The sequence below is a fragment of the Vidua chalybeata genome, chromosome 3, assembly GCF_026979565.1.
Source record: "Vidua chalybeata isolate OUT-0048 chromosome 3, bVidCha1 merged haplotype, whole genome shotgun sequence".
Taxonomy (NCBI): Eukaryota; Metazoa; Chordata; class Aves; order Passeriformes; family Viduidae; genus Vidua; species Vidua chalybeata.
Genome location: NC_071532.1, coordinates 86,884,092 through 86,911,368, shown reverse-complemented (window position 1 = coordinate 86,911,368; position 27,277 = coordinate 86,884,092). Strand labels below are relative to the sequence as shown.

Here is a 27,277-nt window from a genome sequence, read left to right as displayed (position 1 = left end):
TAATTTTTTTTGTTATGTTTTGTATTTGTGGTTTTCAAAGTACTTAATGAAGGTGAGGAAATCATTAAAGATCACTGCTAGAATAGTATGGCTTATTTTTATCTAGAGAAAATCTTGACTGGAAGAAATAAGTGTCTTGGTCAGAGCTGCAGAGAAAGCTGTAGAAAGAAATCTCTGCTGTATCTCTGCTCTCCAATATATGATCTAAACATGAGTCCACATCAAAGCAGTTGGTATTTTCTTCTTATCAGGATTATTTCTGTAAATTAACTTTTGTGCCTGACTGAAATGAGCTCTTAATATTTGCTGAAGGTTTCACAGCAATGTTACTATAAAGCTGGGAAAATAAAGCTTGGAACATTTCTCAAACTAGCCTTTCAATTATAGTCATATATGCTGTTATGATGTTATTTTTTTTCAGAAATTTATTGAGCAGGAAAGGATACCCTCATTTATTTTCTATTTGTATGTTCCACAAAATTAAAACCCAACAACAAAACCAAAACCAAATCAAAGCAAAAAAGTCCAAAACAAACCAGCAAAAAAAAAAAAAACCCACGAATCCTCCTAAAGAACTGTAAAAGAATTGTCATAATAGCAAGAAAAATTCTATCTCAGTGTATTGTTTTGAAATATATCCCTCAGCACAGAAAAAAATGTATTCTGAATGGTTTAGCTTATTATGTGCAAATGAGCCTGAACCAGAGTGAACCATTCAAATACTTTTCTTATCTGTGGCATGTGTAATCTGCATCTTAATGCTGCTGAACCTTCATCTATTACTGCCTGTACTTTGATTAAGGGAAAAAGAATGATAAAAGAGCTGTAAAGTAGTACACCACAGACCAAGTTAAGTACAAGGCCTGGTTGTATGAGTAGGCAGAAGTCACTGACACAAAATATTCAGTTTGATACATGCCATTCAGTACCACTCAGTAAAAGCAGAAAAGATGACAGACAACACGTTTCTCTAACTCTGGTTTAATTAGGAATGGAGGGCATACTGGATGTAAGACACTAGGACTCACAGGACTATTTGTAGTCAACTTCCTTATCTGTAATTTCCCTTTTATTTGTAATGTTTGAAATTTCTAAAACTAAAATTGGTTACTGAGTGGAAGGCTGTCAATGGGCAGGGAAAATGGAACTTTACTGAAAAAGACACACTGAAGGTAAACAAATGTAACATTATAAATAACTCACAAATATATATATTTTAGCTTTATAATGCTATCGCAATTAGTTTAAAACATTTATTTGTGAATGTATTGCATATGTATAGATATATTTGAGGGAGAATCTCAGTTAATTTTTGTAGTAACATAACATATTCGAGGCTTTCAGAAATTAACAGATGAAAAACAATTGAAAGTTATTACAGTTCTTTGTGTTAGAAAATAGTCTTATTTTTCTCTATTTTTAATTGTTCAGGTGGCATGAAAGTAACTTTAATGATATGAAGTCTAGAAACATCTGAAAAGCTGTTACTTAAGATGAGACAGATGCTGTTTTTACTTCTGTTTCTCTGAAACATAGGAAATCCTGCATTTCTCAACTCTGTCTATGGGCCTTCTGGGAGCTTCAAAGTGATGGAATATGCAGAATATAGAAGCTAAATATCTGCTGTCACAATTATGGTCATTTTCATCTCCTTATTCCATTGCAGAGAAATATTATGGAATTGACCTCTGCAGGTAACAGGATTCTAACGGGATTCTTTTGCCATAAGCTAATCACATTAGTATCATATATGTTTGTCTCCTTACCATGAACTATTTATGAACCAATGTTTGCAAACAGCAGAGTTATCATAGCAGTCCCATACTTAATTAGGTTGTTCAGCATAACATAAGTAGGTACATGAATCAAAATCAAAGGTGTGTAAAATATTAGGCACTGTAAAAAGGTTATTTCCCTCTGTAAATTATGTATGTGTGTATCTGAAAAAGAAACTGGCACTGAAGGGCTCAGAAATCTGACAGTGGCAAACTCCAACTTAAACAATTTGTTTTTCACCATCCGTTTATTATTTCTGCTTGGTATTATAAATTTTGTACATTATGATAATTGTCACTTAGCCTTGTTTCAGGCATCAGCTGAAAAATATTTTGCCTCGGTTCAAATTTCTAGCTATAAGATGCTATAGACCAAATAAAAATGATCACTAGTATTGTAGGTTGGGTTGATTTAGTCAGGTGTTTTATTAATGTTAGTTAGGTTTGTTCCTTGTATTTCCCTATTTTTCCCTCGCAGTGGTTTGCTCCAAGTTGTTTACCTGAGAGTTCCCGCCACTTGGATCCCCAGTTACCTGTCAATCTTCTCACCTCTCCCTGTTTTCTCTTTGTTTGGTTCTGTCAGTCAGGGGTTGTCACTCCCTGTTGAGTGTCAATCCTGTAACCACTCCCTGCTTCTTCATGAAAGTTCTGCATCAATCACCCCACCTTAGCCTTTCTATTCGTCCCAGGACTCTGTACCCACCTCTGTTATGTTACCATTGGTTGTTATAATCAATGTCCTCTCTCTATTGTTTCTCCCCATTGGGTGAAGCAGGTTTCCACCCCTGTCCGCCCACCCCCTACTTAATCTGCTGCCATCCTTTGTTCTCCGGCATTTTGCATTGCGTCGCTCTGAGAGCATTTTGTTCTGACCACGCATGGGGGAATAAAAGTTCTTAGAGCTCGCAAACAAAGTGTCCTTCTCTTGTCTCTTAGTCTCCTCTCAGTGTGTGAAGCCACCAAAGCTGCGTTATCCACGCCACAGCGCTCAGCACTACCAGGGTGGCAGACACTATTACCCCTGGAGTGCCCGCACACGTGGCGGCCACCCGGCCTCACACAGGCAGTGCTAGCCGGCACTTCTCGACTGCTTGAGGTCGTGGCAGGTAGCCACCGCACACTAGCATCTAGAACAAAGAGTAGGCGTCATATTGAGAGGAGACTGATAAAAGAGGTGAAAAAGTCCAGGGAAAATCTGTTTAAAACAAGAACTTGAGAAATTACCTTGAAGCATCAAGAATGTATTGATTTTAGAAAGGACAAAGTAAAAACAGAATGCTTAATTCCAGTAAAAACTGTTGCTATTGTTATTCTTTAGAGATGAGTAATTTTTATAGATTTCCATGGAACAATAGACATAATTTCACTACACCCTAAAACTGATGGCTTTAACCTTAAGCCCCATGCATAAACCAGTTTTTCAACTTTCTCAGTTTCTAGCTTTGTATCTTTCAAGCTGCAATGAGGACAAATAAGATGACAAAGTTTTTGTGTACTTGTGTGCCATAATGACATATGTTGCTGCTCCTTCTTCTTTTTACTCCTCTCTAAAACTGTGTGCTTCCCAAAGCAATAAAATAATAATAATAAAAAAATTTAAAAATCTTTAAAGCAATAATGAAGCCTCAAGAGGCAACTGGTCAAGAATTCAGCCTACCTACCACCTGAAAGATTTTTCCTAAGCTGCTTAAATTGTCAGACGCAGAGTGACATAAATATTTCTATAACATTAGCCATTTGACCTTGTGTGTCTGCTTTTGCATGAAATGAAGTACATCAGAAAATAATACCTCCTTAATGTAATACTGTGGACATCCACATCCACAATCCAGACATTTCCAGTTTATTTCTTTCAACAATATATACATTATTATTTTGATCAAATTTCCTTTCTACCATAACTTATTAAGATGTTACTGAGTTAACACAAATGCTGGCCAAATTATCCATATTTCTGAAAAGAGTAGTAAAGCTTTGATATGAACTATCTATATGTATGCAATACTTAATGTATAATATGTAGCATTTCCTAATAATTCTTCCATCAAAACCTAACATGTATATGGAAAATTGTTTTCATGGTAATAAGGAGGCTGCATGAACAGGTTATCTCATGTGTATTACTTGGACTAATGAAGGAAGTTCTACATCTAATTTTAAAGAGAGATTAATTTCTACCTTCTATGAAGCAGGAGTTCTAGGAACCATTTTAATTCAGCATTCTTGCCCTTTCCTTTCCTCTCTTTATGTCAGCAACAACTCTATCTGCCTTTCCTACTAGCTTGCCTTGCTACTATACCAATATCTACTAACAGTTCTAATAAAAGAATAAATCACAGTTAAAAAAGATCTAATTAGAAAACACTAGATACTTTCTGGCCCGTAGTTTATGGTTGAAAATTATTTTTTATCTTGTTATTTTCTGCAATACTTATGCACTTATAATTATGCAGGTTTCACATCTTTTGAAAATTGTTACATATTATCTCCCTTTTCATCATTAATTAAACTTGTTGTTCATCAGTCCCAGCCAGACAGCTGATCTTGCACTTAGTAGTTGTATGTCCTCTCATAGTTTTCCTTGATTTTGAATGCATTTTTTCTGCCATTTTTTTTGTCTTGGAACACAATCGTTCTCAGGAAGTGTCACTATTTTTACCAAACTGTCCTATCTTTCTTTCAGGTTGCCTCTAAAAAACTAAGTTTTGTGCTTGCCATTATGTAGAAGAGCATGGTCTAATGCCTATACTGTTGTATATTTATCCTCTATTTTACTTATATATGCAGTTGAATTGCTTTTTGGATCTTTCTCATGTAGACCTTTGGGGAATTTACAAATAGTAGCCAAGGCTCAGCTACGAATATTTCAACATTATTTAAATTCTGTAGTTTTGCTTACATGTCCTGCCTTGTTTTTCTGTTATACTAAATTTTCAGATCTATTATTAAGATTAATTCTAAGAATGGAATTCTCTAATGCTGGAAAGGCATACTGATAAATTAGGCAATAAAAATTCTGCTATTTGCCCTACGTTTTCCATTCCTCCTGTTTTCTTTGCATTTAGTATGTATTATTTAAGGAGATTCATTGCTGGCTATATGATTAACAGCTTAAACCCGTATGTCCTCCCAACTGTCTTGATCAAACCCTTGCTTACCAATTACTGGCAAAGTATTTGAGAGGGTTTTTCTGCACATCTCTAGGGAAACTTGTTCTACAACAGTGATTCCTAAGCTTTGCAATAATGGCCGTCCTTACAACATTTTTGCAGCCTTGAATATACCATTGTGCAATTGTGGAGATCATAATTTTTTAAACTGCTTAACCTGCTTGTGTGGACAATTTAACTTCAAGTCATGGTCTAACACTGTTCCATGATCTATGATATGAGCTGAATTTTGTTACACAAATACTATAATCTATCTCCTTGAAGGAAGAGAACCTCTGTATCTAGGGAAAACAACTCAAGAGGAAGTTTTACATTAACTGTATTTATAGGAATTTTAGAACTCCTTACAGCAAAATCAGACAACTACAGTTCCCCAATGTACATATGGGAACAAAGATGCAGCTTTGTTTTATACTAAAGCTAATCATGACTTCATCACCTTCCTACCAATTTGCTGTGGTAATTCTGTCCTAAACTAACATCTTAAATCAACTTTGATTCTGTCCAATTAATATTCTATCAGCTTTTATCTTCTCTGACCTAGCCAATGTCTATTCTGTTTTTCTTCTAAATATGTATCACTGATAGTGGTATAATTTATGATGCTGTTGTTCCCATCTCAGATATGGTGTTCTACTGATAGTTGTTAAAATTTGGTAAGCACTGCCACATTTTGTGATTCCTGTTATACCAGACTCAAACTTTTTAATGACCGGACTGTTAGCTACTGGCAAATTTAATCCACATGCCATTTACTACTAAGTCAGTGTCTTGGAGTAATCTACCTATGTTTTTGAAAAACAGGTTTCCTTAAAGATGCTTCACTAAGCAACTTGCATACCTCCCCAGTGACATTTAGGGATTTTATCTCAGCAGCTTGTGGTAACCTTTACCTTAATAGTAAAAAACCCAAGATACTATATGCTCCTTATTCCCAGATATTATATCCATATTTTTGCAGCTTAGTAAATGACAAATAATAGTATTGCCACGTAACACTGCAGTTATCTGCTATCCTTTGTCCCTAAGACGCCCCTACCTTTATAGGCATAGCAGTGAAGATTTCAAAATCCTGCTCCAATTCCAGTTTCAGTAATTGTACTACCCCACTACTTAAATTTTCTAACTTTTCAGTACAGTTGTTAATTAGTTAATGTATTCTTCAATTCCTACATAGAAGTGTATAGCAATTTTCTGCACAGTTATACTGTTGCTCCGTTCCACCTTAGCAGTTCTTGTACATTGAGGGTGAGATTGTGTCTTTTAAGCCATGGCCCAGGGAAGCTGTCAGCACCTGCTGTGATTTGGTTTGTTGTGCATACAGGGAGAAACCCACTATATCCATTAAGCAAGGAAAGATTACTTCCCTGGTGTGCCAGGCCTTCCTGACAGCTCAGCAGGAAAAGAAACCATTTCCAACTTACTCCAATTTTTCTACTTTCACCAATTTGCTTACATTTTTTCTAAATCTTCCTGTCTGTTTTGTCAATTTAGTTTGTCTTTGCTGGCCAGATGCATGTCTGTCTCTATGTCATTATAACAATTGACTGAGAAATACTGATTCAGAGTGCTGAATCTAAGCCACCATAGATTTAATAAGTTTTGTAAAATAAGAAATTTGTAATAAGTAAACTGACAGTTATCTTTCCAGTCTTTTAACACAACTGATAGACCTGCTGCAATTCATTATGGTTTTATGTTCTTTGAAACGTATTCTTTTCTACTTACATTAAAGATAGCAACAAATATAACATATATTTGCAATTTTCCGGAGCACTACAGAAAATTGAAGAAATTAAGTATTTCAGTTCTCACCTGTTTTGCAAATGCACATTGGATTTCCATCTACTTGTGCCAAGCAGGTTGAATTGTTTATACATGGATTGTAAGGCAGCTCACAGGGACTGAAGCGCTGGTGGCAGAAGTCACCAGTATAAAATGGAGGACAAATGCATACAAACTGCCCTGGCTTCACAGATTCAAAACAGGTGGCTCCATTCAAGCATGGTTCAGATTCACATTCATTTATATCTTCACTGCAGTCTGGACCTCTCCACCCTGCTGTACAGGTGCATCTGCAGGGATGAAAAAAAAAAGAAAAAGAGCACTGATTTGGCAGAATAAAAATTAACAGCTTGGCCCAATTACTTCCAACCCTTTATATTATAAAAGCAACAAAAAAGCAAAATTAAAAGCAAAATCAATAATACATTTCTGTGTCTAGCTTTTCTTTTCCTGACAATTGTATCAGAATGTGTCATGAATAAAAGTTATATTCAGGTTATTGTCCCAGAATTTATCTGAGCAAAAGCAAAAGGACTTAGAACTTCTAAGTCACAGCATCACTTGGAGAACCATCTGGTTTAGGAAATGCAGACAAAATCATGTTTAGACGATTTTTAAGATGAAACAAGAACACAAATTATCAAACATGAAAAGTACATTATTTAAGTGTTAAGGATTAGAAGGACTTCTTTTCATATGTGTGAAACTAGTAAGTACACCAATGTTTGGGGTGAAATGTATCAGGTAGCATACCCAGTACGTTTAAGAAAGTAGGAATCATGAAGGATCCTAATTTCATTGTGTTCTTTCTCTTTTTTGAATGCTTTTGTGAAGATCTGTTAGTGATAACACAGAAGAGAAAACTTTGACTAAAATCTAAATTACATCTGATTGTAAGGAACCTTTCTTCATGAACTAGATAAATATCTTTTTTTATTCACAATATAGATATGATATGGTTCTGTAAATTCAAAGGAAACAATTTTCTAATGTTTTCAAAGCTTGCAGAGCCAAATTTCTTCACTAGCTGCAATAAAAGAGGCCTCTATGTACTTTAAAAGTCATACATTCCTGTTACTTTCACTGTAAATAAAATTGAATTTAATTTTATTTTTGCAGCTATTTGGCAGGACAAGAGACAATATGAAAGATGAACTATTCCATCCAGTTCTTGTCTACTTTGATCAATATTGATTTCAGGTATTAAACCATTCAAATATATCTTTATAGTTATAATTTGATAAAAGAAATTGTTCTTAAATAACAAACATTTAATGGAGAATCTATTATGTAGTTCTGTTCTGTAAGACGCAGGTATTGCTTGCCACATGAAAGGCAAATTTGCCCCCTTAAAAAAACCCAGTCTTTTCTTTCAGATTTTTTGTGTTCTATGTTATTTAGTTGTTGGATACAATTACCATGTCACATGAAATTAAATGGATATTACAAAGTATTTTTATTTATAATTTTAAAAGCTTGAGTATTTTAGCATTAAGGATTCAAAAATTAGGTATTTGTCTCATGTTAAAAACTGATAGTCATTACTATCAAAAAGCATTCAGACATTCTTAAAATAACTGACAAAATCACATTTCAGGACTCACCATTTATGATACTTAAAACATACTTTTGGAAATATGGTTAAAAATAAATATTTTTGTTATTCTCTGCTTATGCACAACAAACATACCTGCTTTTGCTATACATGGGAGAATGCATTTATTATCTAGAAGCAACATCCACTGAATAACACTGCATGCCCAATCAGTGCTTTACTGACTTTTCTCTTAAGTAGTCAATATATAAAAGCATCAGACTCTTACAAATTAACCATCTCAAATGTCTCATACTGAACAGAGAACACTCTGACCCAACAGATGTTAATTGTTTTACAGCTGCTCTTTTTTCTTGACTTCTTTTATGAAGTTGTGAATAAATTACTACTGATGCACTACTACAAATTGGTGTGTAGCACTTGGCTATGCTCCATTTTTAGCTTAAAAAGCTCATTAAGTGGAGAGCCTTTCACTTTGTATTAGGAGAACATGGTTCAGTTCTGACCTGGTGCGACTTAATGGACATAACTGAGGTGCAGTGGAGCAAATATTAAACACGTTTCATTCCCCTTTTTTTTTCCCTAATGAGTTTCATAACTGCCTTTGAGTTATCAAAACTATTCTGTATGACTACAGGGAACACCAGGTCACTGAAACACAGCAGTTATCTACACTGCACAACTAGCCAGTCCTACCCAGGCTTCATGCCAGCTATCAGCTGAGATGCAACAGTCAATATTAATGCAAAGGAGACAATTAATAACAGAGCTTTTTGCACTCCTTTCTGTGTAGTGACTTATTAAAAAAAGTCACTAGAATCCTCATTAAATGTGAAAAAAAAAAATTACATCGAAGCATCTGAGGCATCCTGAGGCCCAGTTTTAAGAATCAAGACAAAATTTTGTGTTAATGAGAACTGTTATTTAAAAAAAGGTAAGGAGGTGTTAGGACTATTAAAAGCAAATTATAGATTAAGCTATTATAGCTGTTATTCTTGGAAATTAACTGATCAAAAGGCAAAAATCCAAACACTTTTTCAAAATGACTAATTTTTTTCACTTAATTAGAAAAATCAAGGTAATTTCTGGAATTCTCGGTGGGGGGGGGAAAGGCTGATATATGCTTTTAAGAGTCCATATAAAGATAGTCAAAGCTGAATTTCTTTCTATTGTTTTACCATCTTGCCAACATCAATATTTTTCTTTCCAATAACCAAATCCAAACACACCCATTGATATTAGAAAACCAAATCATGACTCTTTTATGTAAACTATTCATTTTAATAATATAAGCCCCATTAACTGCTTAGATTGTGACATGTGTAGAATTCCTCCAACACATATAAACCAGCTTTCATAAGTATTATCTCTTTACTTTCCATACATCTCTCCATAAATTGAAAAGCTTTCCATAGAAAAACAACCAAAAGGAGATGGCAATGAAAAAACAGATTGTATTAATGGTTTTATATTTTGCCACCTGTATTAACATTAAAGTCAGAATTAAAAATTGCAAGCTATAGTCATGAATTGTATCCAGAGAAGTAGTGTTAATGTAATAAGTTCCTCTGTCTCCATATGATGAATTAAGTATTAAATTTGGTTCTTACTTTCTTAAAGACTCCCTTTCTACTTCTCACATTCCAGTGGAATATATAGGTGTCACCTGCCTTATATCCTACATTAAAGGTTTTAAGGAATTAAACAACAAGGGAAGAGTCTTAAGAATACCTGAATTGTTGACTTTGGAAAAAAGTTTCCGAGGTTCATCTAGACTCCCCTGCTCAAAATAGGTACAGGTAGAGTTTTCTCAGGTCTGTGTCCTGCCTGGTTTTGAGTATCTCAAAGATGGAGACCTCTCTGGGAAATCTATTCCAGCACCTGACCACCCTCACATTAAAAAAAAAGGACTATTTTTTTTATCTTCATGTGGAATTTCATGTAGTTTATATTCTGCCCACTACATATTTTCCTGTCACTGGATACCCCTGAGAAGAGTCTGCCTCCTTTTTTCTTGCTCTCTTTTATCAATTATTTGTACATTTGGCAGGAGCTTCTCTGGGCCAAAACCATTTTTTTCAGCATGCCAGCTGCAGAGGCAGTCTCTCCTGAATCTTAAGAGTTCTAAAGTGGCTGTATATCAATTAGAAAATCATATTGGTGGGTTTATTCCAACCTAGCTCAGCTAGAAGCTCTGGAAAAATGCCAAAGCTTAACAACAGGACATGGTGTGACTCTTGGAGATGGTCCTGTGCAGGGGCAGGAGTTGGACATGATGATCCTCGTTGGTCCCTTCCAACTCAGCATATTCTGTGATAAGCAGTAATGTAGATTAATATTCCAGAGTAGAACAAATTTCAGAAGAAGCCATTTTTTTTTCTTTTAGACCTCTTTATTTACACCAGAAAAATACAAGAAACTGGTCTTTTTAGTCCTCTGTATACAAAAACATTTCAGAAAATATCAATCAGAGCACTTACCTTTGCCACAGATAAAGGTGGTTTTGCAGAAAAGATTGCAATATTTAAGAAGCACCAGAACTGCTTTTTCCTCAGTGGTACAGTCAAAGCAACAGGAATCCTAAACTGAACCCTCAGCTACAGTGTGCCCATCATTCAACTGCCTCTTTGACAGAGTCTTGATGAGAAATGGCAAGACATTCAGTGAAGTTTAGGTCAGCATGTTAGCCATACAGTACATGCAACAATGGGCAATTCTACAGTAAGGATTTATGTTGTTTAGTGCATTCAATCAAATCAACTAACAGCCTGAGAAACCACAGTGCTCAGTGACAAATTTATTCCTTGTAAGCTAGAGGCTGTTGGATCATCTGAAGAAGTGAAATAAGAGCTTACTTTCAATACATGCACAGCTTGAAATTTAGGGCACCATCACACACCACAAAGCTCCAAGGACATCCACTTCCAGTCACTACAAAGGCTTCAAACACTCATGTTTCTGTCTCTTCTTTCTTCTACAAACATGTTTTTTTCTTTCATACTCTGAAAGTTTAATATGTTCTTTGTTCCATAGACAGCTACCAGACCTCTTTCACCAGCTTCAACCTGAAAAAGCTGTCACAAGTTTATCTCTGAAGTTCTTCTTGTGCTCCTAGTTCTCGACTCTCATATGCCATCCCGAGATGATCTCCTCAATTTTTACCTATGTCTCTCCTCCTCTCCCCTAAATTCATTTGAGCCTGCCTTTAAAATCATCACCATAATTAATTCCCTACTGTATTCCTAGAGCTCTCCATTTGTAGCCAATCAAATGTGACACCAATTTACTAATTAGAGAAGGCGTTAACCTGGGCTGTAGTGCTTATGCTCTGACGGAATTAACAATCTTGAGGGGTATAGGACAAAAATGGACTAGGCAGGACCCTGAATTTTAGGAGAGGAAACTTTCAGTTGATTAGAAGTTTAGATTAGATTTCAGTATTTGGGTCCATGGGATCCCCTAGGAAACTGCCATCAGGGAAAGGCGATCTGAACAGAGTTCTTTAAGGACTTTTTTTTTTTTTAGAGCACAGTTCTTGATTTCCCCAGGTAAGAAATCAGGTAAAGAAGGCAGAAGACCAGCATGCCCTTGATAAGAATCTCCTGGGTAAACTGAAGTGTTAGAAGGAAATGCACAGGCAAGGAATAAGGGACATATCTCCTGGGGAGAATATGGGATGTCATCTGGGTATGTAGTAGTGACATTAGGAAAACTAAAGCCCATTTGGAGCTTAATTTGGCAAGAGCTGCAAAGAATAAAAAGGGATTTACAGGTATGTTTGCCACAAAAGTAAGGTTAAAGAAAACATACTGCTGCAATAAATAAGACAGGAGAACTGGCAACAATCAACAGAGAGAAGATACTCAACATTTTTATTTGCCTCAGTTTTTATTGTTAATCTCACTTCACACCTCTCTGAAGCTCATGCCAGGTACTGGGGGACTGAAGTCCTTCCCATTTTAGAAGGTCAGGTTTGAGGAACCTGAATATACCTAAGTGCATGGAATTCCATGAGATGCACCCCAGGGTCCTGAGGGAATTGATTGATGTAGCTCTCTCCAAAGGATTAATCAGTAATTAACCAAAGACCAGTTTTTCCATTACAGGTTGATAGGTAAACATAAATTGCAAAAATTATACTTCAAAGAAAGTCCACCTGCCTTTATCCACTGTTAGAATAATGAAGCTAAAATTAGGGAAAAAACATTGTTATCTTTGTCATACACACACATGCCATTTTTTAATTTAACTGAGATGTAGATATTGGCTTATAGGAAGTATATACACTACCTACACAAGTTGAATTTGAAGTGGTGGCTAAGAAAACATAGACTAAGTACTTGGGGAATGGTACCAGGTAATAACAGACACGCATGGATATTGGCTCCAAACTGGAGAAAAATTATTTGGGAGGTATATTGTTGGGAAGAGAGATAAAAAGATTAAGTTTCTGCTACTCTATTAATATTGTCTAAGTGTGTCTTTTGCATGTTTGATGCATACAGAAAGCCTTCAAAGGGCTTATGTAGTTTTCATTCCCTTCCAGTTCAATTGCTTCAGACTTTTAATCATTGTTCTTTTTTTTTTTATTTTAAAGATATACCTTCTTTGTTCTGTATACTTTCCTCCCATAATTCTCTGCTCATATTCTTCCCTTTTTTAACAGTAACTAAAATTTATTCCTGATATTCTGTGTATTCAGGAACATTACACTACAAAAAAACCCCAAACAAACATATTTTAGAGGAACAGATAGAGAAAGTTGTATTTGTTTGTTTTCCATATATTTCTTCCTTAATTCTCCATTTGAAGCTATGAGTTCACACAATCACAAGGCAACATTCAGCTCAATGAGACAGCAAACTATATTTCAGCTTCTGCTTTAAGCTCTATTTCAGCTGAAATGCACACATTTCTGTTTCAGGAAACAGAATTTTACATGCTACACAGGATATTTATACTTTCAGCTCCCTTTTTTTCCTTCATGCTGCTGTTTTCTTTTTTCTGTTTTCCTGAACCAGAATATAAGATACATCTTATATCAGGCTGGATGCAACTTTCAGGCTACTGGACCCCAGAGATGAGGTACACATTCATTTTCTTTTTGGATCAAACTCTTTCCTTATTTATCTCAATAACAGCAATTCGTCCTATCTACAAGGCCAGATGAATTTACATTGTTATCTGTTTCAGCTGGTAAACATTAAAATAATTAAAAAATCACTAGTTCAGCTGTCTCATTTGAATGAGTGTTTGTGCTTTAAAAGCACAAGTGCTGAATACTTTGAATACTTTTAATTAAGAAAGACAACAAAACAAGTAAAAACATTAATAAGCAAAACTGAAGATTATTGCTGTCATATGGGAGGATCACTTGAGTCATATGGCCCTGAACCAGAAAATAAAACATGGTGTGGTATCAACAGTCTAGTTCATAGACCATTATGGGGAAAAACATTGTTGTGGTTCCTTCCCATTAGTCTTGCCTACTTAAATTCCTATTTTACAAGCAGTAGAAATTAATTTAAAAATACAAAAAAATTACTCCAATGTTTGGGTGCATTTTTTACTCTTGCTTTACAGTTTTGGTTATTATCTAAGGTGTTAGAAAAACTGTTTATCATGTACAACTTTTTTAAAATAAATTAAAATAGTATTTAAGAATACTGAATCATCCCTTAAAATTTAGGAATTTCCATCTCCGAAACTTACCATGATGTACAAAAAGGATGTCATAGTAATATGAAAATTTTGGAATGCAGTTTAGTAAGTTATCACACAGCACAGGGTGAAGAGAAAGAAAAGACTGTTTAAATTTGTGTTGTGTGTCAAACAATTTTCTGAGTAGCAGCATTAATTTCTTGAATTACGGCAGACCCCCACAGAGAATGTTTATGCATTTTGGCATGTGAAGCTGCTCTTTGAGTAACATCCTCTGTTAACTTAATCCACAATAGACTTCCTTCTGCTCCTGATGAAATGCAAAGGGAAAAGGACGTAAATGCCTTTTTATCTTACCATCTCTGGTCACTAACATCAAGAGTTGCATTCTTTGCCTGTGTACCTTTCATTCCTCACTGGAACAACAACCAGTACAGCAGCAACAAGGTAATTCAAGATTTCACCATACAATCTGAGAGAAAATATGTAATTTGCAGACTTTTTTACAGGCAGCACCTCTCCAAAGATGTGTCAAGGAGAAAACCCTTCATTTGAAAAACCGAGAATCAATAAATCAATGCTGCCATGAAAAGTAAGTAGTAAATGATATGCCTCCAATATCTTGGGTGCTACTGATTCACTTTGGTAGAATAAAAAAGAGAAGTATTATTTCATTCTTTCAAGAATCGGAGGGAATCAGTTGTAATGTGGCTTCCAAGAGTTACAGCAAATTAATGTGTTAGACTCAGATGTTGAATAAATCAGCTATCAGGATGACTCTACATCTTTCAAGGATTTTGAATAAAAGGTTTCCATCTCCCCAGTTGCCTGTTTGCTTGTGCTCTGCTCTCTTAATTTAATGCCGGTCTTTGATGGCAACTGGGTTTATTGCTGCACCTGTGGAAACTGGTATCTTCAGCACTATTTCCCCTTAGAAATCTCTTCCTCTACTCAAGATTGCTGTGTAAAGAGCCTAGTTGTTATGGAAAGCAGCTCAATGCCTTTCCTCGGTTTTTATTGCTCTGATATTTTCTGAGAGTTACAGGTAACTCTTACAGCATTTTAGTATTGATTTTGAGACAAGTCCTTTTTGACCTGAGAAATCTGAAAGGAAGAAAAATGCTGCACTGAAAAAGTAGAAGCTATCACCTGAATGCAGGTAACAGACCCTCCAGGAGAAACATTTGTTAAATTTGGGAAGTTAAGCAATACAGCTGTAGTTCTGTCAATTGACCTCAAAGCTCTTCACCCTATATACAGTGATTACACTGATTACAGAAAGAAAAAAATGAACTTTTTGGGTAGAGTGGTCACAGCAGAAAGGACTTTTGCTCAGGGGAGTAAAGGAGATATTTTCTGGTCTGTCCTTCCACCACAGGCAATCAGAAAAGGCCAAACAAAGGTGATTACAGTTGCAATCTTTATTAGCAATAATTAGCATGGCAACATGAAGGGCTAGATATCATGCTCCAACTCTGAACTTTTATGAAGCATGAACAACACAAATCTAACTGTGAAGATAGATTACCTTGACATTTGGAGAATTTGACATGAGAAAAAATTGAACAAAATGCACACCAATTCAGAAGTCTGTGCAAATGACCTCTGCATAATGATTTGAGTGGATGAGCAAAGAAATGTTTGTCTCCTTCATATTGCAGTTTTTGACCTCTGCAAGTCATTTAAGCAAGATGTCTCTATCAGTTTTACAGGACTGTTTCCAATAGACTATGGAAAATATTTCAGAATTGTTGATTGATGTTTACCTGGGGCCTACTCAATTCCAAGGAAGAAGATCATAGAAGAAACAATATTTCTATGGCTCAGTCTGTCATCAAAGCACTATCTGATCCAAGGAAGAAAATGTTTATTTGAACAATTGATTCATGTATTCTTTCTCTTTTTTTTTTTCCATTTTTCTTTTTATTTATTCAAAACATAGAAGACATGGAATACTTTATGCCTAGAACCAATTAGATGCCTATAAAAAACTGATAACCAAGGATAGATATAGTATTTATTATGGCAGAATATATTAGATCATCATGACATCACTTAACCATATAGTATCTATATTTATATATTTCAAGAGAGCTATTGAAACATTTTCAAAACTCAGCAGCAGTCATGCTAACTTCAACATTATAACTCAGATTTTCAAAAGAGCCTATAGAAAATAAAACTTTTGGAAAGGCTAGAGAGTGTCATAATTAATACTGGCAGTCTAGAAAATACTTTGTAAATAGATTAAGAAGCAGAGATGTCTCTGTTTTCACATTTGTTATTAGAGAAAGAAAAGAAAAAAGGATTTGCACAAACTGACCTTCATTAATATGCCAAATTATAAGATTTTACCATTTACCTAATAGTGCAAGAGAATTGTAACCTCAAAAAAATAACAGAGGCAATAACAATTCACCTTTCAAGACTAAATTGACCAAAAATCACCTAACATAGATGTTGATTAGTTTAGCCAAAGAATATTTATATGAGTAAACCCTTGAAAAAATTCTTCAAGGAGTGTTACCATTTCCAAGCATATAAAGAGTTAAAAAAAAAAAAACCAGCTTCAAGCAAGATAGTACTTCTCAAAGTTATAAAAAAATAGACAAGCAAAACAAATATGCACTGCACTGCTCGAATACTGCAGACACACATGACGTAGCTATTTTTCTACTGCAAATCCTGTTAAAAAAACAAATTTGACTTGTCATATCCTGGCAAACAACATTTTAAAAAATACCTTTGTCCTTATAAAGATTATTGTTCTGATATAAGCTATAAAAGCAAACAACAAAAATTATTTTCAGTTCATCTCCAAGAGTCAGTTATGTCTTTACCTTTGATATCTACTGCAATATAAACAACCCAACTTTCTTCTATGGGTGTCTCACTGAGTTATTTCAATAGGGCAAACCTATGAAAATTTTATGACTGTCCCTTCCAGACAGGGAATGAACAAGTCCAAGAGACCTACATGTAACAATGCTTATGGATGCTCACAGAGAGCTGTGATTTTTTGTATTTGTAGTCCCTTTTCTCCACCTGTGACCTTCAAAGATAAAGGCTCACTTCTATAACTGATAGATTTTTTTCCTATATTTTTTCCTACAAACTGGCATTTAGTAGAAGAAAATATGACAGTTACTGTTCCTGAATTAGTCTGCTTGCTATTGCTGAAGAGTGAGCACTGGTTTATAGAGGACCTCTAACAGTGTACAATCTGTAATTGCAGTCTAAATAAACTCCTATAATGCTTCTATTGATCTAGCAGAGCGCACACAGTGTAAGTCCCAGACAAATCCAAAAAGATAATTAACTAAAATTTTATTACCTATAGAAACTAGTGGTGGGGAAACCAATGTTGATTTTCTAATTGCATTGTGTATAGTTTAGAACCATTTAATGTATCATTTTTACATGTGTACATATGTTTCATATTATACTGTCATATATAACCAGTTATTTCTAAGATGCAAGTGTTTTATCTGAGTAACTAATACATTTTAAAAATTGTTTTTTCTAAATAAACAATAATGCTCTTCTCCAAACCCAGTTTTTTAGTTCCCATCCCATTCTAACTTTTTTTAAGATACTGTGACTTTTATGCTCTGAAAAGAATTCTCTACTTCAAAAGAAAATGCCTCATAATTGAAGATGAAACCTTGGTATTCTTTTGGCTGTGAAGTAATTTCAAGACAAAATAAACACATGTAACATTTGACAATAAAACTGACACATTTAATTTACAAAAATGTTGACCTTTGACCAATTTAGAAGTGCTTTAAGAACATAGGAAAAAGGATTAATGCCTATGAAACCAACGAAATCTCTTCCAAGAAGTGAAGCGTAGATTTTACTAATGACCTCTCAAGTCAAAGGAAAAAGTACAGTTTTTATAGTAATGAGAATGGGATTTACACCCTGTCTTTTTATGTGGAACTGTTTATTACTGATTCTCCATGGCTCTAAAGGATATAATGTCAGCAGCAATGCCCATAATCCTTGAAAATTTTGTTCCTTTGTGCATGTATTAGACATTGCTGATGCATGAAATATCTAATCTGTAGCTAACAAAGACAGATGGTTTTCACATTCATTTCTAATGAGCCATTTTTAAAGTGTCAGCAGCATTTTTTGTTTATTTGCTTGTTTAAACTTCCTATTTTATTAAGATTTTCCAAATTAAAAATGTGCATGTTCTTTAACGGAGCAGTTAAATGAAGGGCAAAAGAACACGCAGGCATGAGTCTATTATGAATCATGTGCAACAGAAGCATTATAATATTAGGATTAGAAATAATGAGGTAGTGAAATCTGTCTTGAAAATGTTTTTCAGACATTCTTTTTGTGCATTCTATTTATTCTATTTTTAATTCTCACCATCTCACACATCATCACATCCTACGACATCTCACCCAAGATTACTATGTAGTGGCAGCATTTTTGTTATTGACCAGAACTGTAGCTACAAAAGACAAGCCATTGAATTTCTGTTTTAGTGTCATTGCTACATAATGTGATGAGAGGATGAATTATATTGAATATGGTCTTTGTGTCCAGCAATTTAGCATGTTTTGTCTATGAGGATGTTATGGTAGCGTGTGAAGTCTTGCTAAGGTCAAGAGAAACAGCATCCGCAGTCCTCTCATTATCTGTCAAGCCAGTCATCTCATTGAATGCTATCATCAGGAATACTTTCCCCTTTGTGAAAACATTCACCTGAGCACCTTATTTTCCATCATGTGTGTGGAAACAGTTTCAAGAGTTATTTGCTCCATCATCTTTCCAGGGACCAGAGTAAGGCTAAGTTATCCACAGTTGCCCAGATCCTCCTTCTTGCCTTTCTTGAAAGTAGCAGTCACATTCTCCATTCCTAGCCTTCTTTTTTTCTTCCTTTGTCCATCCATTCTCTGACACATTTCCATAACCTTTCTTCCGCTTCTTAGGAACCTCTCCTTGTCACCAAGATTTTTTAGAGATAATCAAGACTGGCCTCACAAGGACTTGAGCCATTTCCCTCAGGACTCAGGCTATCTCCTATCAGGAGCCTGCAGCAGAGATTGTCCCAGTGTTTGCCATCACTCATCCTTCCTTCTCGTGCTGCCTCATGACTCAGGTTTAGCTGATTTTGATGCTTCACTGGACAGAGCTTCTAGTTCGTGCTCTGGTACCGGGTCACTGAGCCTACTCTGTAGTGGCAGAGCTCAGTTAGGACAGGAACCCTCATCCTGTTGTCAAGCTTACAGGCTTCTAGCCTTCATTGCAACTGGAGTCTCCATTTCCAAAATCTTATGCAAAGGCTCTTCCTGGTTCTCCTTCACTGTGTCTGGGAGTTCAGGTTCTTGTATTTGTAGGGTCTTGGAGAGTATGATATTGTCCCCATCTCAGCTTCACAGACTGCTGACTGCCTCCTGAAGCTCCTTTATTTGGCAACACAGATCCTCTTCCAGCATACAAGTGCTTCTTCCAGGCAAGGACATCATCTGATCCCAGCCTCAACAAGTGGTTCCAGACATTTCTGCAGCTCCAGGCCTACAGAACTGCATCCTCCCTGAGGAGCTCAGTCTGGTTTGAAGTCGCTAATGGGCTGATCTAGTTACTCCTGTGGATGGTTGTATGCCGGGTTGGTTCAGTTAGGGATTTTAACAAATGTTAGTTAGTCGGTTCTATGTACCCCCATTTTCCCTCACAATGGTTCGCTCCAAGTTGTCTACCATAGGAGCTCTTACATGTCCGTCTTGTAGCCACCCGCTGTTTATTCCTGAAAGTTCTGTGTCAGTCACCCCATCCTTGCAATCCCATTTGTCCCAGAACACTGTACCCACCTTTGTTATGTTCCCGTTGGCTGCCATGATCCATGTCACTCCCCTGTTGCCTGTCCCCATTGGGCGAGGGGGGCTTCCGCCCCTGTCTGCCCGCCCCTTATTTAACCCCATGCTTTCTTTGTCCCAGTGCCATTTTATCCGCGCGTGCGCCTAGGGACAGCCGCTCCAGCCATCGCAACAGCCACAAGGGAAATAAAAGTTCTTCAGCCACACAGTCAAAGTGTGCTTTTTCTCGTCCCTTTGCTTTGTCTCAGCGTACGGCTACGAAAGCGGTTAACCCATGCCTAGGGTTCATCATAACCCATCTAGGGCTCATCCCTAGAGCCTCCGCACACGCGGCAGCCCCGGTCTCACAAAAAGGAAGAGCCTAGCAGGGCACCCCAGCTGCCCGAGGCCGGGGTGGAGAACAAAAGCTGCAGATGGTCAGTGACAGTGCCCTGCAGCACCTCACTACCTAAGTACACAGTGTCCTCAGTGGAATTTCTGGCCCCTTCTACTCTGTTGGCTGTGCTCTGGGCTTGGCAGTTATATACACTCTGTCTAGCATTTGCTGAAAGCATGCTTGGCTGTCCTTAATGTGGAGTCAGCTGGAAACAAAAAGCTTCAAGTCCCCATAAATCAAGGAAAGTTGGCAACAAAGCTTGTGGGACACTGCTACAGCTTGTTAGCAGTCACAGCCTTCTGTAGCTATCCCTTCTGGGGAGCACCAGGCACCCTGAAGCTCTTCAAAGTTTCACAGTAGTCCTCTGTTGACCCCAGGAGTTCCCAGGAAGCTTAGCATATCATAAGCCAGAGCCCATAAACTGCTGTGAAAATGGCTTTGTTTGTTAGCTCTGCTCATGTATTAGTACATTATTTGCAATGAAAGTGTTTAATTGCCCTACAGCAATGATAAATTTGGGTAACTTATATTACATTTCATACATTCTCAAAGCTATGCTTGAGGTACTTTATTTTTTAGAAACTGGTTTAAACTCCCTCCATTTAACCTGTGAGTTCATTGAATTATAATTTTGTGTTTCTTTGGGTGTTTGTAAACAAAATGCATTATAAACATTTATTTAAATATATCACCTAATGATTAAATATACCAGCTGGAACAATGCTACTGTTCAGGAAGAAAAAGTTGATGAGCTAATTTTGGAGGAGGGGAGGTATTTTCCAGGCACTTATTGTGGTTTTTTTAAATTGTAATGTTTTATTGGGATTTTGAACAAAAATGTTCTTGTTCTTTGAGAAGATTGTTGAATTATGACTAAAATATGCCCTAAGGAGTGCAGAATATCAGTGACTGTTAGATGCTGCTGAGGTAGCACAGCAATATTTTCTTCTTTGCTAAAGGCAATAGAACCCCTAAAGCTCATTGCACTGCAGTATAACAACAAGCCCACTACACATTTCGAGTTGTTAGCAGTATTACCAGAGAAGAACTATAAAACACTATCTGCGGAGGAAACACTTGTTTGTGCTTTCATGCATTTCATTAGCTAACTCATTAGTAAACTCCTGATTGCCCATATGAATCTTTTAAAGGTGGTTTTGAGTAAGAAACAGGTACATAGCTTGGTACTAAGATGAAGAAAAACTCTACAATTCTGAGTGAAAGATAAGTCAGAAATGCAACAGACAAATGTTTTGGGAAATGTCTCTATAGCAAGAGAGGAAGAATTGGCCAAAGAGCCCTGAAGAAATGACACATAAGAGTTGCTGCTTGCAATAAAAATACTTAAACATTTGGCATCTGGGATCATTGAATACCAAGGTGATACTCATCTATGGGAAAAGATGCTTCTTGCTTTTGGGGGAAAACAATTAAGGAAGAGTATAGCAGTAGTTAAAAGGAATGTGACTAAAAACAGAAGGCACACTGAAAAGAACATTAAAATTATAATCATATCACGACTTCCTTTAGAATTCCATTATAGTTTAAAACTCATTCATTTAGAAATGAACATATCTTTAAAATACACTGTGTAAATAGGCATGCTTTTACTTATAGATCTTTCAGATATTTACACATCCCAAACTTAGGAATCACCTGCTTCTACAACTCTCCACGGAGCAATTCTTGCATATTTCTGAGAAAATGCAGCGGCTGATTTTGACTTTGTTTTTCCAAATAAATCCTTTCCAGAAGGGGAAAAAAGAAGCAAAACAGTATGCTGATTTTCTCTAACAGTACTGCAATTTAAGTATGCATGACACTGAATATATCCTAATGACTTAAGACTGGTCTTTTTTTTAAGAGCTTAGCACAAGTTACACTAATGAAAAGCTATTTTATTATTCTGAAAAGATGTGGCTTCAAACGTTAAGAAGCAAAGAGGGAAGCAACAGGGCAAGGTGTTGTACTTGGAAATGTACTAGGAAGTAACAACAAGGAGGCAGGACAAGCTGACTCTGATTGACAGTATGTTTATCCAAATTGTCAGCTGGCATAAATCATTACCAAAGTAAAGACAAAGAAAGATGATCATGGCATGGTTCCTAATTGAAGAAGCATTGCTAAAGAAGACTAGCACAGTTTGACATGAGTTCTGAAATCAGGCAAAATACCCTCTTCTATGAGCATAAAGTATTCTTTCAGCTGGAATCTAAAGGGAGCTAAGAAAACCATGGCCTCCTACAGGACAAGATAAAGTACAGAAGAGTTTAAATGGAGATAATTTAAATACAGACAACTTTTTTGTACACATTAGCAGTAATTTCTCAGAAATGCTTAAGGAACTTGAGCCTCAAATTTTAAGGTGATGTTGGCAGTTACCAACTTTTGTCCTTGCAAAACTTAGTGGGAAGGAGAGCTTTCAGCATTTTATAACACAGCCAGGTTTATGACGTCCATAACTGTGAAGGGATAAATAGAGGCCTGTGATATAGTTGCACAAACAGGATGTAAGAAAACATGCAATAAGGAAAATATCAAGGCTAAGAATGAGAAGACAGGAAAAATGTCTGTATCCAAATCAAAACAAACAAAAAACGCAAACAAATTAGCAAGAGGCCTTGATTACAAAAATAAAATATCAAGAGTGGATAAGATAGCATTAAGAATTGGACTTTAGTTTACCCTGAGATAATAAAAAGGTGTCTTAGTAGGTGGATTCAAGTTCTGACAAAGGATAACATTTCTGTACTCAACTGAAGCAAACACTGAACCTGTCATAAAACATAAAAGATAGATAAATGACATAAGAAAATATACTTAGGTAGGTCTAAATTCCTGTTTAGTATGGAGAAGTCTATTTGTATGTCATAAACAGAAAAGCAGCAGCAAGGCACCATTTTTATTCTTTATAAAAAACTTAACAACAAGAATTGACAAAATGAATCTGTGGATTCCAATGTGAATATACAGAAAGAACTGAGTTCTTTGGAAAGACACTTGATTAATTCTCCAAGTTCTAATATCATAATGATTATAGACAAGTTCCAAACTATTCTACATCATTAGAAACTCCAGTTCATCCATAGAATTATGTTGCCTGTTATTTGGCAAGAAGAGTTGTATAGATTTCCACTCAAAAGTTGGTAACCACAAAGGAGACACAGGGGGTTTAATTAGAGTTTGATGTTACTGAGGCTAAACCTCAGAATTATCAATACAATAGAGAAGAAATAAGGAATTCAGCTGATACTAGATTAATCTGTCCATACATGTTCAGAGCCATAGTTTGAGATTTCATGTTATCATGAGAATTAAAATCACATGGCACTGGAAATAGATGTATGAAATATATGCATGAAATTTTTCTAAATTAATATATTTACCACATGCCATGAGACAAACTGAAAACTCAGAAGGAAGAAAAATATATTTCTCATTTTATCACCTGAACATAAATCAAGTCAAATGAAAGGGGACATATTAAAAACTATTCACATCCAACAATTCAAGCTTGACTATTGGTTCAGAATCTTTCTTACCTGATTTTTTAAAATAAAAATATGCATCTGAGAAGGCTTTATTTTTCTTTATTTCCTCTTGGGATGTGATTTACTTTTCTATGATGGAATCCATAAAGAAAGATACTCAGTGTGACAGATTTGTTGATACTTCAGTTTTGCCAGATAGTTTTCATTTCAAGATTCAACAATGAATAGCCTCAGATAAAGAAAATTAACTCAAAAGTGAAGTTTTAAAATAGTAATTATGTTTTGCATAATTATTGTTTTATCACAGATTTGATTTTGGTAAGAAAATGTTTGTTTTTGCATTATATTCACTTTCTTTCTATACAAAAATATATTTTTTAAGCTGTTGCACAATAAATTACTTAGTTTTTAAGTAACTGATGTTCTCAGTTGGACTTGAAAATATTTACGAGAAAGTAAACTAATGAAGATTATCAAAGCATAAAAGAAAGCTAAATTTATCTATCCCTTACATTAATTTAAGTTGTAAGCGGTATCAAGTACCAGTTGTGGTGGGGAAAATTTCAAAGAAATTCAGAATATTCTGAGTATTGCTTCCAGCAGCTCAACTTCCAGCAGGAAAATAAACAGCACCAAAACATGGCCACAGGCAAGAAAACTTTATTCCTATCACTGATGATTTCTCAGATCACTTCCTGGCCTGACTTTGGTCCAGACTAATGCCTGTCCAAAACAATGCCTGGGCACAACCCAAGAACTGCAATGATCTTTTCTGTTAGGCAACTATAATCCAGTTATCCTGTTTTAAAAACTACATTTAAGTTTAAAGACATGGCTGGATTTCCTCAGGTTCAGGTACCAGTTGCTGCCACTGCTTAGCTACCATAACACAAACACTTTGTTTTGTTGTCTTAGAGCTTTTAAGAGAAAAGTATTAGCAAAGGTAATAAAAAACCCACATTTTTTAAATTAAGTGTAATTATGGTCTTTTAGCATTCTGAGTACAAAGAAGGACAGCTCTAATGATTGAAATGAAATTGCTTTATAATATAAAAATAGAACATTTAGCTATACTAATTTTCCTTGGTATTGCCAAGTCTCAGAGTCACTTTCAACTCCAGGTGTCTTTGAAAATGTTGTTTTGTTTGGTGTAACCTGCCCCTTGTATATGATGATTCAATGGTATATCTAATTTTCCTGTTCCATTATGTCAACTAGGACAAATAGCTCTGAGAAAAAATATGCCTGATGCATACACTTCCAATCAATTTCCTGTAACAGTTCTAAACATTTTCTGTAACAGTTCAGTATTTGAAAAATCCCAAAAAAGTACTTCTTGAGCATTTTTATTCTCAATAAAAAAAGGAAGTCCTTGGATTTGTGCATAAGTAGTTGAACCAGCTATGAGTAAAATCAGAAGAAGTGCTGTTACCTTCTGCAATACATATAATACTTCTAGAGGCTGGAAAAATTGAGAAAATGTAAGGATAGGTAAAGATTCATGGCTGCAAAAGATCCATTAACCTAGAACTGTCCTTGAGGGTGGTAGACTACAAAGAACTACAAGCATCAGAAAAAATAAGAACCACAAAAACTAAATTATTTAACAAATTTTTTTTACATTCCAACAGGCTTTAAAAAGTGGGAAAAAAGCAATTAAAAAAATTTTAAGGTTTTCTCAACATTGCTATAATTTTTGTAATTAGAATAAAAAAATTTACCAAACTAAGACATTTAATACCACATAAAAATACAGCTCTAGGACATCACAAATAATTTTGGTTAAGTTCTGAATATAATTTTTTTTTTTAATGTTATATATATTATGTTATTTAACTTACTTATGTTTAGTTATTTGGGAATAATTTCTCCATTGTCAGCTGTGGTTAGTTTCCTTTCTGATTATTGTCTGTAGCACCAGGAATATGATCACTGTACAACAACTAGCAATGTACCATGTACAGTTATTACACTGAGCTGTATATGCAGCCTCATCAGTGTGTATTAAGAATTTACAAGACTTTTCAAGTATTGACGTCATAATATAGACAAACCCTGGCTTCATGGAGGAGAAACTGATTCCCAGATTGTTTATGGAATCTTAATCCTCATACTACTGAAATAAAATAATTTTTAAACTATAAATGCATGTGTGCATGAAATAAAGATTGGGGTTTAAGTTAAAAAAATATGATTAGTGTCAAATCCTCTTGCTTTGTCTGAGGGGATATAAATTTTAGTTAAATTACTCTTTTGTTGGTATTTTAAGCCACAAGGTGGCAGCAATGATATAATCTCCTCATCCAAATGCCCACTACCACTACTTTTACTCTTTAAATCTCTTGTGCTTATAGAGCAAATATGACAGAAAGAGAAACTAGATTTTCTCTGACAAAGTACTGTTCCAAACTAGGTTACTTGCTAAATGTTTTTTAAATCATACTTTTTTCTTTTCCTTTCTTTTATTTTTAATTTTACATATACCAGTTATTGTATCTGCTGGCTTCACATGAAAGTACAGGGAAGCACTGTGTCCATGACACAAGTCCTTTGCCCATTTGTGTAATAGCGTTTACTTCCCAAGCTGGGAAACAAAATAATGGCTGGATGGCCATTAATTCATGTTCCAGGAAGCCTGGCCTTCCTGGAACATGATCATATAGTGAAAAGGTGCAACTCTTACCGATAACTGTTGAAAAGGTCCATGCAGGTGCCATTGTTTCTACAAGGCTCTGAATTACATTCATTTGATTCCTTTTCACAAAATTTTCCTTCCCATCCAGGCAAGCAATCACACTGGTATCTCTGTAATACATTAAGTAAAATAAACAGTCTGTTACTCTTTGTATTTTAATGCAATTACAGAAGTATTATTACTAATTGTTGGAAGACATTAACAGACAGCAAAACAACATTAGGAATGTTTTAAAACCTGAGTGCATAAATAAATTGCCACAGCATGATGGTGAAATGTGTAATGTACCAGCATTGTGGCATCTACATGTGTTTAGAGACTGCAAATAACTGTTGCATTTTAGGATTTTTGTTATTGAAATTTGGAAACAGGCAGAGACAATTAAGTTTCAAAGATATATGGGCTATGATCTATATAAAAAGCAAAGGGAAATTATTTAATTTCCTAATACACTTTAGAAATATAATAAATTAAGAGTCAGAACTCTGAAGTGAGTCCAGATTGAGCAGTTGACCCCGACCTTTCTGTAATGATAGTCTTACACTCTTCTGACAAATTAAAAGCTTGAAATATTTTATTGGAGCAAAAATAACAAAAAAAGTTAACAACTTAAAGTCACACTTAGTATGATTGCCCTGGAGTGTGGAACAGCTCCACTGATACCAGTACTTCAAATGAAATTATTTATGTGTATATTCTACCATATCTGGTCAAATCAACTTTTGCACAAACCGACTTGTACATAGTATATTTGTGATTTATATTTTCCCAACTGCATTCTGCTTGTTTTGTGCTCACATTGATGAACATCGTTGCTATGCTTGCTTGGAACACACCCATGATTTCTGTGACATGGATGTTCTAAATCCACTGATATAAACTTTAAAAGTCAAGAAATAAAACTGAAGGGTATCTTTCTGAGTTAAAATAGGGCA

The 27,277-nt window shown here is 35.5% G+C and overlaps 1 protein-coding gene across 1 annotated transcript in view; it reads right to left on the bottom strand.

Annotated features, from left to right (window-relative positions):
- The window catches only part of EYS (eyes shut homolog), a 723,820-nt gene that overhangs the window by 436,165 nt on the left and 260,378 nt on the right, over nt 1–27,277 (bottom strand). Inside the window, exons 22-23 of the mRNA XM_053938438.1 lie at nt 26,331–26,452; nt 6,761–7,020 (exon numbers count right to left, since the gene is read on the bottom strand). Of these exons, the coding sequence (XP_053794413.1) occupies nt 6,761–7,020; nt 26,331–26,452 (382 nt within the window). The remainder of the gene's footprint in view (nt 1–6,760; nt 7,021–26,330; nt 26,453–27,277) is intronic.